The sequence below is a fragment of the Orycteropus afer genome, unplaced genomic scaffold, assembly GCF_000298275.1.
Source record: "Orycteropus afer afer isolate SDZICR_OR568_19922 unplaced genomic scaffold, OryAfe1.0 scaffold00026, whole genome shotgun sequence".
Classification (NCBI taxonomy): domain Eukaryota; kingdom Metazoa; phylum Chordata; class Mammalia; order Tubulidentata; family Orycteropodidae; genus Orycteropus; species Orycteropus afer.
In genome coordinates this window covers 8,109,958-8,123,032 of record NW_006921613.1, presented here as the reverse complement: position 1 = coordinate 8,123,032, position 13,075 = coordinate 8,109,958, and the positions used below count along the sequence as shown (strand labels likewise).

General features: G+C 39.8%; 1 protein-coding gene across 1 annotated transcript in view; it reads right to left on the bottom strand.

Annotated features, from left to right (window-relative positions):
• Positions 1-7,195: 7,195 nt before the first annotated feature.
• TRPM7 (transient receptor potential cation channel subfamily M member 7) overlaps positions 7,196-13,075 on the bottom strand; it is a 158,274-nt gene continuing 152,394 nt past the window's right edge. Inside the window, exon 41 of the mRNA XM_042783693.1 lies at positions 7,196-7,326. Within this exon, the coding sequence (XP_042639627.1) occupies positions 7,196-7,326 (131 nt within the window). The remainder of the gene's footprint in view (positions 7,327-13,075) is intronic.

Here is a 13,075-nt window from a genome sequence, read left to right as displayed (position 1 = left end):
TTGACTCTGTAGTTAGGCTGTTTTTTCTCATTTCTAAGTGATTAGGTTTATAAAAGATCCTACCACACTGGCTTCATCAGCATAACAAAGACAACCTTATTTCCAAACAGGATTACATACAAACGAATAGAGGTCAGGACTTTTAACACTTATTTTTGAAGAACACATTTTAGTCCATAACAGAGGATAACTTAAAAGTGCCTTAAAATCTTAAAAGAGATGAATGTGGAACAGACTTTTGCACTTTGATGCACATTATACATGTCTGCAATATTTCTTAAGCATGTATATGTAATTTAATTATACCAGCAAAAAGGGAGCTCTGGTAGCATAGTACCTAAGATATTTGACTGCTAACCAGAAGGCTGGTGGTTCAAACCCACCAGCCACTCCTCAGAAGAAAGGTTGGGCAATCTACTTCCGTAGTGATACTGCCTCAGAAACCCAAGGAGGAGTCGCTATGAGTCGGGTTCAACTGGATGGTAGGGAGTCAGTCAGTCAGTCAGCTGAAAAGTTGGCAGTTTGAACCTGCTAGCAGCAATTCTAAAGATTTACAGCCTTGGAAATCCTTTAGGGCAGTTTTACTCTGTCCCATAGGGTTGCTATCCATCAGAATTGACTCAAAGGCAGTTTTTTTTTTTTTTTTTTTTTTTGCTGGTGGGGTGGTTAGGGGAAGAACATTTGTAAACAAAAATAAATTACAAAAGATAATGATTTCCATTGTGAAGAGGAAACATCACTTTCAGAATGTTCTCTATTAGCCATCATGTCCTCCTCTCTTCACTGGGACTTCCAAGGAAAAGCGTCATGGGCGGACCTAATATTTGAGTATTTCTATGTACTCAATAGGAGCTCTGGTAGCGTAGTGCCTAAGGCACTTGACTGCTAACCAGAAGGCTGGTGGTTCAAACCCACCAGCCACTCTTCAGAAGGAAGGTTGGGCAACCTATTTCCATAGTGATACCTCCTCGGAAACCCAAGGAGGGGTCGCTATGAGTCAGGTCCGACTCGATGGCACATAACAACAACATGTACTCAATAACTGCATTTTCATAATAATACTATGAGGTTAGGTATTATCAGAAAGGGTTGCTTAATTGGCCAAAGTCACACGTGGAATAAGTGACAGCAAAAATGTGAGTCCAGGTCTGTCTGGCCCAACACTTTTTTTTTTTGCTTTTCAGTGTATACTTTTACAAAGTGCAGTAGCTTCAGAATAGAAAAGCCCATAGGATGTTGTAATATGTACAACTATTTCATTCTTTTTTATTTAAAAATATTCCATTATATGTACATACCACATTTATTTATCCATTTATCTATATAGATGGATATTTGTGTTGTCTCCACCTTTTGGCTATTACGTACAGTGCAAGTTTTTCCTGTAAACTTGTTTTCCTCTTGGGTAAATACCTAGAAATGAGATTACTGGGTAATGTAACTGTTTAGTATTTTGAAGACTTGCAAAACTCTTTTCCAAAGCAGCCATATTATTTTCCATTCCCTTTAGGAGTATATGAGGGTTCTATTTCGCCACATCCTTGTCAACATTTGTTATTGTCTTTTCTATTATAGCCATCCTAGTAGGTGTGAAGGAATCCCTGAGTGGTACAAATGAGTAATGGGTTCACTGTTAAAAACTGAAAGGTTCAAGTGCACCTCACCCAGAAGCACTCTGAAAGCAAGCCCTGGCAATGTACTTCCAAAAATACAGCCACTGAAAACCGTATGGAGCAGAGTTCTACTCTGATACGAATGAAGTCACTGTGAAAATGGCAGCATAGATGTCTGAGCTCTTCTAATATCACAAGGGGGGCGGGGATCAAGATCAGTATGAGCCTAAGGCCGAATCCTATGAGGTAGAGTTGAAACAACTTCCAATCTTTTTTTTTTTTTTTTTAATCAATTCTGACATCAGCCATCCCTCCTATGAAACGCTCTTCTTCTCTGCTGAGTTTGATAATTTGCTGCAGTGGCCACACAGACCTCACAGAGAATACTTACCATTCTGGAGTTTATTAGGGAAGTAACAGGTTAAAATCCAGGATCAGGAATGACTCAGGATACAGTTCTTCAATCAGAACAGCTTCTCAGCTGTGCCTGCACAAAAGTTTCTCTGGGTCCTCGGCTTCTAGGCCTTTTGGCCACACCTGGCCTCTGCCCTGATCAGACAAGCAAGTGTTACAAAGCTCTTTAGCTTTCTCCCAGTAAGTACCTGGAGGCACTCCACTCCACCAGTAAGCCTCCTGCCCAAAGGTGCTCAAGTCTCTAGTTCTGTGGCTGGCAAACTCCCTGCAGCTGCCTTCCTCTGGGGTGGGAAGCCAAATATGCTTTCTCATGCCACATGTCCTAGCTCTGCTACCCCAGTGCTGCCTGATTCTCTGCTGTGGCTTCTCATCATCTCCTGGATCTAGAAGGTTCTCTCTTTGTGCTGGACCCTGTGGTTGTTGTTGTTATGTGCCGTCGGCTCATAGTGACCCCTCCTTGGGTTGCCGAGGCATATCACTACGGAAGTAGATTGCCCCATCTGCCTTCCGAGGAGTGGCTGGTGGGCTTGAACCGCGAGCCTTCTGATTAACAGTCAAGGGCCTTAGGCACCATGTACCAGAGCTCCTGGACCCTGTGGTAGTTAAGGTTATATGTCAGCATGGCTGGCTCTGGTTTGGAAGGGCTGGGCAGCTGGTGGTAGTTATTCCTCTTGATGAGACTGGCAATCAACTCAGTGGTGGAATCTGCCTTGAGTAGCTGGGTAGCTACTTTAGGGATGTGATCTGTTTCCTGTATATAAGGAGAAGCTTTGGGAATGGTCTCTAGCTTTGTGGTGCACCTGAACCCTGCATGTAGGCAAGTTGTTGTTCAGCAGCCTGCCATGCCCTGCTGATCTTGGAACATTTTCTGGACTTGAATTAGTGGCCTGCTATGCTGCTTGGTAACATTGGAACTGTGCCTTTTTACTTGTTGACCTTGGGTTTGTCAGCCTCAGCAGCCAGCAGCTGCCTGAGTGAAGAAAAGCCTCCAGCTTCAGTGGGCCAGGAGCAGGAGACAGAGCTGAAGCCCAAAGTTGAAGGGCTTTCACCCAGCCCCTAGAGCCTGGCACTTTGAACTCAGACTTCTAGCCTCAAAAACTGTAAGAGAATAAACTCCTGTTTGTTCAAGCCACTCCACCTGTGGTATTTTCTGTTAGAGTGCCACAAGGTAACCCAAACAGAATATGGTACTGAGAGTGAGGTGCTGCTGACAGATCCCTAAAATGTGGAAACAGGAGTGGAGTGCGTCCTTGACCCAAAATCCTTGCACAGATAGATGGTAGCAGCAGAGACTAGAGACTGGCATTAGCAACAGGCTTACCAGCCCATGGAAGAGAAAGCTGGATGCCATTGGTAGGCAGCTTCCTGGTGGAGTGGGTTGCCTTTGGGAATTATTAGAAGAGTAGCAGGTTGGCTGGCCCATGAAACAAGAAAGCTGAGTGATTTTGGGGCAGGAAGATTTCTTGCAGAGTGGGTTGCCTTTGGCATTAATCAGCAGAAGCGAAAAGACTAAGGAAACAGGCAGCAGAGCTGCCTCAGCTGCAAGGGTAGGACCATGGCCTTTGTGGGTGGAACCACCATGGCCCCCTAGGTTTCAGAGTCAGACCTTCACCAAGTTGGTTCCAGAGTGTGGGATGTGTGCCAGTAGGATGGAGCCCTAGCCTCTGCCCAACAGTGAGGGGGCAGGGCTGCCATGCCCAAGAGGTAGAGGAACTGGCCCACCAGGCCAAGGGGGTGAGGTCACCACTCAGGAACTAGGGGAGAGGAGTCACCCAGTGAAGGAGATTTGTACTGGTGCCAAGTTGACAAGGGGTGGAATTGTGGTAATTGAGGTTGTATGTCAACATGGCTGGGCAGCTGGTGGTAAAGTTATTCCCCATGATGAGAATGGCAATCAACTCCATGAGTAGCTGCTTTAGGGATGTGATCTGCTTCCTGTATATAGGGAGAAACTTTGGGAATGGTCTCTAGCTTTTTGGCATGCTTAAACCCTGCATGTATCCAAGTCATTGTCCAGCAGCCTGCCATGCCCTGCCAATCTTGGGACCTTTTCTGGACTTGAATTACTGGCCTGCCATGTTGTTTGGTAATATCAGAACTGTGCCTTTTTACTTGCCGACCTTGGGTTTGTCAGTCTCAGCAGCTGCCTGAGTGAAGAAAAGCCTCTAGCTTCAGTGGGCCAGGAGCAGGAGGCAGAGCTAAAGCCCAAGGCTGAGGAGCTTTCACCCAAACCCTAGAACCTGGTACTTCTAACTCAGACTTCTGGCCTCCAAAATCGTAAATAAACTGTTTGCTCAAGCCATCCCATTTGTGTGGTATTTTCCTGTCAGAGCAGCACCAGATAACCAAATCAGACCCCAAATTCTGGTCCCTCTTCTTCTTGGTGTTAGTGAAGTCCCCTCTGCTCTGGGATGGGCTCTTTTAACCCTAGTAGGATGACAAAATTGACCAGGATCTCCTTGTTAGGGTTGCATACACCTTAATTGCCTGGTCCTGTCCATGCAGGGTTGTACGCACCTTATTTGCGTTACTAGCAAGCTGTCCAATTCCCTTGGTGGGCCACAAGCACCTAATTGCGTAATCCCACCCAATCATTATGTGGGTGTGACAAGACTATGGCTAAAAGTGCCATATTAAGTAATCCACTGCAATCAGTGAATTCACCACAATCACCCTGTCAGAACTGAATGAGGACAACTGGTTCTACATAATGGGTGTGAAGCAGAATCTCATTGTAGCTCAGATCTGCACTTCCCTGATGGCTAATGATGTGAAGGATCATCTATTCTTCCTATTTTTAAATGGCCATGTGCTTTGGAGAAATGTTTACTCAGATTTATGTTGAATAATATTGTAGAGCTATTAAGAGTTCTTTATATATTCCAAATACAAATCTCCCACCAGATGTGTGATGTGCAAAATCTCTCCCATTCTGTGGGCTATCTTCTCCTTCATGGTGTCCTTTGAACCACGAAAGTGTTTAATCTTGATGAAGTTCAATGAACCTATTTTTTCTCTAGTTGTTTGTACTTTTGGTATTTTATGTAAGAAACCATTAGCTAATGAAAGGTCACAAAGATCTACCTGTATGTTTTCTTCAGTTTTGTAATATTAGCTCTTACATTTAGGTCTCTGATCCATTTTCAGTTAATTTTTGTATATGGTGTAAGGATCCAACTTTTCTCTTGCATGTGGATATCCAGTCATCCTAGACTATTTATCAAACAGACTATTCTTCCCCAGTGAATTATGTTGACACCTTTGTTGAAAATCAATGGACCATAAATGTGAGGATTTCAATTCTGTTCCACTGATATATATGTCTATCATTATGCCAGTACCACACTGTCTGAATTGCTGTCACTACCTATGGGGAGTAGTTTTCAATAACTTTTTTTGATAAAAATATTATTATTTTAAACAATACTGAAACAGGATAATAGTAATAATGCCCATTTCATAATATTGCTATGAGGATTAAATGCATTTGCATAAGTAAAGTCTTAGAATAATGCCTAGACCAGATTAAGCACTAAATAAATGTTAGTTATTATTCTCTTGAAAAAATAATTCACATGACATTAAACATCAACAGATGACCCACATTCCCCTTTTCTGGCATAACAAGAAACAGAAAGGGGGAAAAAAAAGGCACAGTAAGAAGCCAAGATCACAGTTAAGAAACAAGATCATCATATAATAGGGTATCAAAAAGCACATATACAGATAGTTTGTTATTTTTAAAAAAAAGAATTTATACTCTGAAAATGTAAGGCAAATTTTCAGAATGATCAAACTCACTATACATCTGTAAACAAGAATAAATTTATTTTAATTTCTTTTAAAGATTTGATATACAAAATGTATATAGTATAATGTCTTTAATACACTTTTTCTCTCTTCCTCCAGCAATATAAACACTATTTAAACAGCTTCTCTCTTCTTGCCTTGTCTGTATCTATGAGATACACTACTGAATACAAATAAGCTTTACACTGCTTCCTCCCAAATAAAAATAATTAGTACCTAGAAAACAAAGGAAAAAAGGAAAAAAAAAAAAAAAAATCAAAGCATAAAACTTTAGTCAGACGAAAAGCTTTTTGTTGTTTTTGATGAGTATTCAATAATATCTGGGGCAGTTAAGGTACATTTTATTGGCATAAAGTTGCATTGCAATCTCCCAACATCACTTAATGACAATCCAGCTCAATTAATTTCTTAAATAAGTACCACAATTTTCATGTTCAGATGTTCCTACATAGTTTTAAATAAATTCAAGAGTTCATGTTTACATTTTGATTTCATATACTGCTCAATAAAATCTTGGAAATATAACTTCCAGGTTGTCAATATAGACATGGATAGGAAAAAGCACTTTAGCTTTTCTCACAAGGTAACTTCTTTTGAACAGCAAGTTTATCCTTTTACGTATGTAGGATGTACCAGTCTATCACAGTTTTCTTCTTCTACTTGATAGTGACTTGATAAAACAACATAAAAAAAATGAATACTTTTGCACAATTTGGGTTCTATTTAACACAAAACTGGCTCTATCTTTAAATACGGAGCTTAACCCTGATTCATAAATAAAGCCCCTCTTAAAAATGGTCTTCAGCTCCTTATCATATCCCTAGAACCTATAATTGTAACAAGTCCTTTCCAGTGGTCAATAAGCATCTAGTTGGGAACTAGTGACATCATCACTAAGAGTCCCACCGAACACACCCAAGGAAGAACTATGACTTCCACTTAACCAAAGGTTGGATGACTTCATTTCTCTGGCTGAATGGCAGTAAACCAGCTGCCAAATAAAATCTGCATTAACACCTAACTTTGGTTAATGGTATTGCACCACATAAGAGAGGGCATCACCCTCATCAGAACAAAGTCAAATGAAATCCTTTGCTAAAAAGAGCCCTTTAAAAAGTTATAAATTACTAATTTTCCTTTACCTTTAAAATTTGTCAGCTGCCAGCTATATCCTATAGCGAGTTTCTCACTGACTAGTTGAATTAGGTCAAAATAATACTGACCTATTAACTGTGCTGGAGTCAGCAAATTCAATTTGCATACACCATTTTTTCTACATTACAAAACAATTCCTCCTGAAGGAAAAGTGACACAGTAACATTTTTGTGAGGCGTAGGCAAAACTAATGATTCAGTAACTTATAACATCAGACGAACAGAATTAGCTGATTCTGATTCTTTGGTAGAATTTCCAGGCTGCGGAGTCAAATCTGAAGGCTCATCCTGAGGGAATATAACTTTATCAGGTGTATAATCATTCCTCTTCAGATCTACATTCACCACCCCAACAAAAAGGAGGAAAAAGGTTAGTACTGCTTAGAAGTGGAAAATTAAGAACATTTTCTAAGTCAATTTTCCTCTAAACATGAAGATCTATTTTTCTTTAACCAGGTTAAGTTATAAATTCAGCAGTCATAAAATTTATATACATAAAATTCATTCATTCAACAAATAATTATTATACACTCAACCAGGAGTCAGTAACCAATTTTAAGTGGAGATATGTAGCAATGAACAAGGCAGACAAAGTCCTTGAGTTCACAGCACTTACTTTCTTTCTCATGGGTGAAGAAAAACAAGCAAATATAAAAATGACAAGAATTTCGAGTACTGGTAACAAGTGCTTTGATGGAAACAGAGTCTGATGAGAAACTGGGAGATGATGATGGATGATTTTTTCAGACAGGACTCGGCAGAAAAGCAGAAGTGGCATTTGAGGGGAATATCTGAATACTGAAAAGTGACCTATTAAAGCTCTAGAAGAATATTCTAGGTAGAGGGAAGACTAAGAGAAGGAAGTGGAATTGGTATGTTCTAAGAATGGCAAGGAGGCGCATTTATGTACTGAATGAAGGGAAAGTAGCAGAAAAATGAACTCAGAGCGGCAGTTAAAGGCCAAGAGTTAGCAAACTATGTAAAGCATGCTGCCTGTAAATAGTTTTAATGGAACACAGCTACACTCATTTGCTTACAGGCCTGTTTACAGCACTACAATGGTAGAGCTGAGTAGCTGTGACACATACCATACAGCCCACAAAGTCTATTACCCTATGACTTCTTTTACAGAAAAAGTTTGCCATTCCCTAATTTAGGGGATATAAACTTTAGGGCCTTGGGTGACACAAATGGTTAAGTGCTTGGCTTCTAGCTGAAACATTGGAGGGTTGAGTCTATCCCAAGGCATCTCAGAAGGAAGACCTGGGGGCTCTACTTCCAAAGCAAATCACTGAAAAGCCCATGGAGCACAACTGTGCCCTGACACAAACAGGGTCACTGTGAGTTGGAAAGGACTCCACGGCAACTTTTGTTTTTTAAGCAATAGGAAGATGTACATATTGCAATGGAAAGCCACTGGAAGGTTTCAAATAATCTTTTGTTTTAAATGACTCTACTGATCATCATGTGGAGTCTAATTAAACAGAGCTTGGCAGCAGTGCAGAAAACAAGATGGTGGCAATGAAGCTGCAAAGAGATCAATCTGAAGGGTATTTAAGACTTAAGAGTTGACAGGATTTGATGAATTCACTATAGATGGTGAGGAACAAGAATAATCAGGGATAGCTCTTAGGTTTGGGGTAACCTAAATGACATGTGGAAGCAGAGTTTTGTATGTACAGGATGGAGACATAAATCAAGAGTTCTGAAGATGGTTTAAGTATTCAAGTACAAATGTGGCAAATGAATATATAAAATAGGAGCTCAGGAAAGAAGTCTTCAGATAAATGTGGTACTATCCTATGTTGATAGTATTTACAGATACTGGACAGAATTAATTCATTTACAGAGTTAGACATACGATAATAGCTGCAGAATTGATGAATGTAATACAGTAATAGCACATTTATGTAAACTAACCACTGTCATATGCATATATACCCTTACTTTTATCTTCATATAAAATATTCAGAATTTTAGTTGTTAAATTTTAACATGAGGGATACTTTATATTCAATGGTCCAAATATGTATTCGCCACTATATAAACTATTTTTTAAAATATATTTTTAATGCAAGAGTCTATACATATGGCCTGAGGGAATATAAAATAATTTGTAGCTGTACTGTACAAATAACTAGTAGACATGCAACTGTAGTTTAAATGCTGATTATGCTGTTAATGGCAGTGTAACCAGGGGCAAATCATCTCACTGCCAATTGTATCACCTGTAAAATGAGGGCCCCTGGGTTGGACTGCTTTTAAGGTGCCTTCCAGCTGTGAAATTCTGATTATAATGATAAGACAAAAAATATATATGCTAATAAAAATTGCATTATATTCAAAACCAAATAAAAATTGTGTATTAGCTGCCTATTTAAATTTACCACTGTAGGTTCTGCCCAACCTTCCTTCTGAGGAGGATGTGGTGGGTTTGAACCGTCAGCCTTCTGGTTAGCAGTCAAATGCCGTAAGCACTACACCACCAGAGCTCCCAACTGTAGGTTCTAGTTATGGCTAAAATAGACCAAGCACATTTCCCCCCTCCCAGTGATTACAAGTGAAAAACCTTTCACAGATTATATAAAGCAACTATCTGAAACTTCTCAAAATATACAGCAGATGCTATCACCCTTCAGGCCTGGAACTGAACTCACTCCCATGGCTTCCAGCCGAACAACAGACAGGCATGTATGGTAAACATTTATACCAGGCAGGTACACTCCTTAGAACAATCAACCATGGAAAATCAGAAGGGCAGTATTTGCATAAGCAGATAGCTTAGAGGGCATGAATGCAAAGGAAAGAAGGACACAGAGAAAAGGTAACCACAGGGAGGAAGCAGAAGAAAGTTGTTATGTTATGGGGATTACAATCAATGTCATGGAACAAAATGTGTATGAACTGTTTGCTGTATGGAAGATGAATTTGCTCTGTAAATTTGCACCCAAATCACAATTTAAAAAGTATATAGCAGAGAGATTGAGGAAGGAAATAAAAACTTGAACAATGACCTATAAACTCACTGCCATTGAGTCACATCTGACTCACAGTGATTCTCACTGGGTTTCCGAGGCTGTAAATCTTTACAATAGATTGCCCCATCTTCCTTCCGTGGAGTAGCTGGTGGGTTGGAACCACCAACCTTCTGGTTAGCAGGCAAATGCCTTAGCCACTAGCCACCAGTGCTCCTTATATGACCTATAGGCAGTGAGTTTTCTGGTTCTTTTCCCTCCTGTATCTCCAGTTTAGACTTGAAGACGGCCTGATCCCAGAATGGTACAGTAAGCACAAAGAGATAAAACTCCAAGACAAACCTTCACTTTAACACTAGATGATGAGGAAGGGAGGCCCTTCTGGATTAGAGACTGTGAGGGAAATGCCTTTTTAAATGCTTCTCTTTCTACTCTTCTGGCCCTGACCCAAGAAACCCCAGTAAGACCATTCTGTGGCAGTGGCATCTGGGTAAGACCTAAAACTATGAGAAAATCTCTTTAGTCCCCAGGAGCCCTGTGGCACAGGGGTTAAGTGCTTGGCTGCTAACCAAAGGATCAGCTATTTGTGCCCACCAGCCGCTCTGCAGGAGAGGGTGAGGCAGTTTGCTTCCGTAAAGATTTACGGTCTTGGAAATCCCATGTGGCAGCTCTTCTCTGTCCTAGAAGTTCACTTGGCGTTGGACTGACTTGCCTGCAGTGCATTCTGCTCTGTTCTGGTGGTCCAGAGAGTATTTTCTTCTTTTTCAAGGTGCCTCTGGATAGGTTCCAACTGCTAACTTTTTGGTCAGTGGGTAAGCACTTATCCAGGGACTGATGGGCAGACACACAGATTAACAGAAAAGAACTGAGAGTCCAGAGATAGGTCCATAAACATGTTAACCTGATTTGGACAAAAGTACAAGGCAATTCAATAAAGAAAGATAATCTTTTAATAATCATTTTCAATAGCCTCATACGGATATAATGCTGGACAATGAATAACGAAGCTGGCAGAAGTGAAGCTTTTGAACTGTGATGTTGGCAGTGAACACCGAATGTGCCATGAACTGACAAAAGAATGAACAAACCTCTCTTGGAGGAAGTACAGTGAGCATGCTCCTTAGAAGTGAGGATGGCAAGACTCTGCCTCTTGTACTCTGGACATGTTGTCAGGGGGACCAGTCCTGAGAGAAGGACATCATGCTTGGTAAAGTAGGGGGTCAGTGCCAAAGAGGAAGACCATTACTGAGATGGACTGACACAGCAACTACAAGAATGGGCTCAATCACAGCAACAATTGTGAGGATGATGCAGGACTAGCCAATGTTTCGTTCTGCTGTACATGAGAATAGCACCTAACAACAGGCCTCTCCTCACAAAAACTGACATAACTCATACCATTCCAAATAACAAGTTTTAACAAAAGTTAACCCAAAATGGATTAGAGACCTAAATGTAAAACATAAGACCATAAAGCTTTTAGAAGAAAACATATTTATGAGCTTTGGATTAGTCAAAGAGTTCTCAGATATGGTACCAAAAGCACAATCTATAAAGGATTAAATTGATGAATTTTCTCTGTAAACGTTCACTCAAATCACAATAAAAAAAAAGAGAAAGATAAAACTGATAGGATGGACTTGAACAAAATTAGAAACTTGCTCTACAAATTTAACCATTAAGAGTATAAAACAACCTGCTGCAAAGTGGAACAAAGTATTTGTACATTAGCCATCAGACAAAGGACTTGTATCTAAGAACTCTCAAAACTCAAAAAGAAAATAACCCCCAACTCCAAATGGACAAAAGATTTGAACAGATACCTAAAGAAACATCTATAAGTGACAAGTAAGTCCATGTAAAGAGTCAACACCATTAGTTATTCCAGAATTGCAAATTAAAACCACAATGAAAAGACCAGAAGAAAACTGACAACAGCAAATCCTGGGGAAGCTACAAAGCAACTGGAACTCTTACAACAATGCCAGTGAGATGGAAAAGGACATAGCCATTTTTGTACCTGGTTCAATAAGAAAACTAACATACACCAACCTGCAATTCTACTCCTATGTATTTACCTTAAAATACATATGTTTACACAAGCATCTGACATGAGTATTTCTAGAAGCATTATTCAGAACTGTAGAAGAAAGGAAACCACCCAAATATCCTTCAATGTGTGAATGAATAAACAAACTGTGGGTACAGCCATACAATGAAATACTACTCAGAAATAAAAAGGATCAAACTATGGCTATATGCAACAACGTGAATGGATCTCAAATGTATTAAGCTAAATTAACAAAAAAACATCAAAACCAAACCCACTGCCATTGACTTGATTCCAAGTCATACCAACCCCTACTGGGTTTGCAAGGCTGTAAATTTTTAGGGAAGTAGATTGCCTCATATTCCTTCCGTGGAGCAGCTGGTAGGTTTGAAATGCTGGCCTTCTGGTTAGTAACCAAATGCTTTATCCACTACGTCACCAGAGCTCCTTAGGCTAAATTAAAGGTAGACTCAAAAGGTTATGTATGATTGCATTTACAAAATCATTTGGAAAAGGTAGAACTGACGGGATGGGGTAAAAAGAACAAATTACTGGGATAGAGAACAGATCATCTGTTGTTGCTAGGGGTTAGGGGTGGGGAGAAGAGAATGGTCCCGTATTCTGACTGCAGTGGTGGTAATCTGATGCTATGTGCATCCCCCCCGCCAAAGTGAATTTTAGTATATTAATTAAGAAAGAAATAAAACATCCAATATTTCTAGCACTGTTCATTTTTACTAACACAAAATTAGATAAAAGACTATTTTAAAAATGTGGTTAGTAAACATGACTCTCAAGTGCTTTTTATATTTGTGTATCTCTTTTCAGCTTTGTTCATATACACATTTTATCTTACTTGCAGTAACAGTGTACTTCTATTTTCTTTCCTTCCTTCCCTTTAATTAAAGTTACACTGTAAAGATCTTTTCTAATATTGTTTTTATGGCAATTATTCTTTATTTTATTTGGGTGAAGATTTACAGAGCAAATTCACTTTCCATACAGCAGTTCACATATACTTTGTCTCATGTCATTGACCACAGTTTACCACAATGCAAC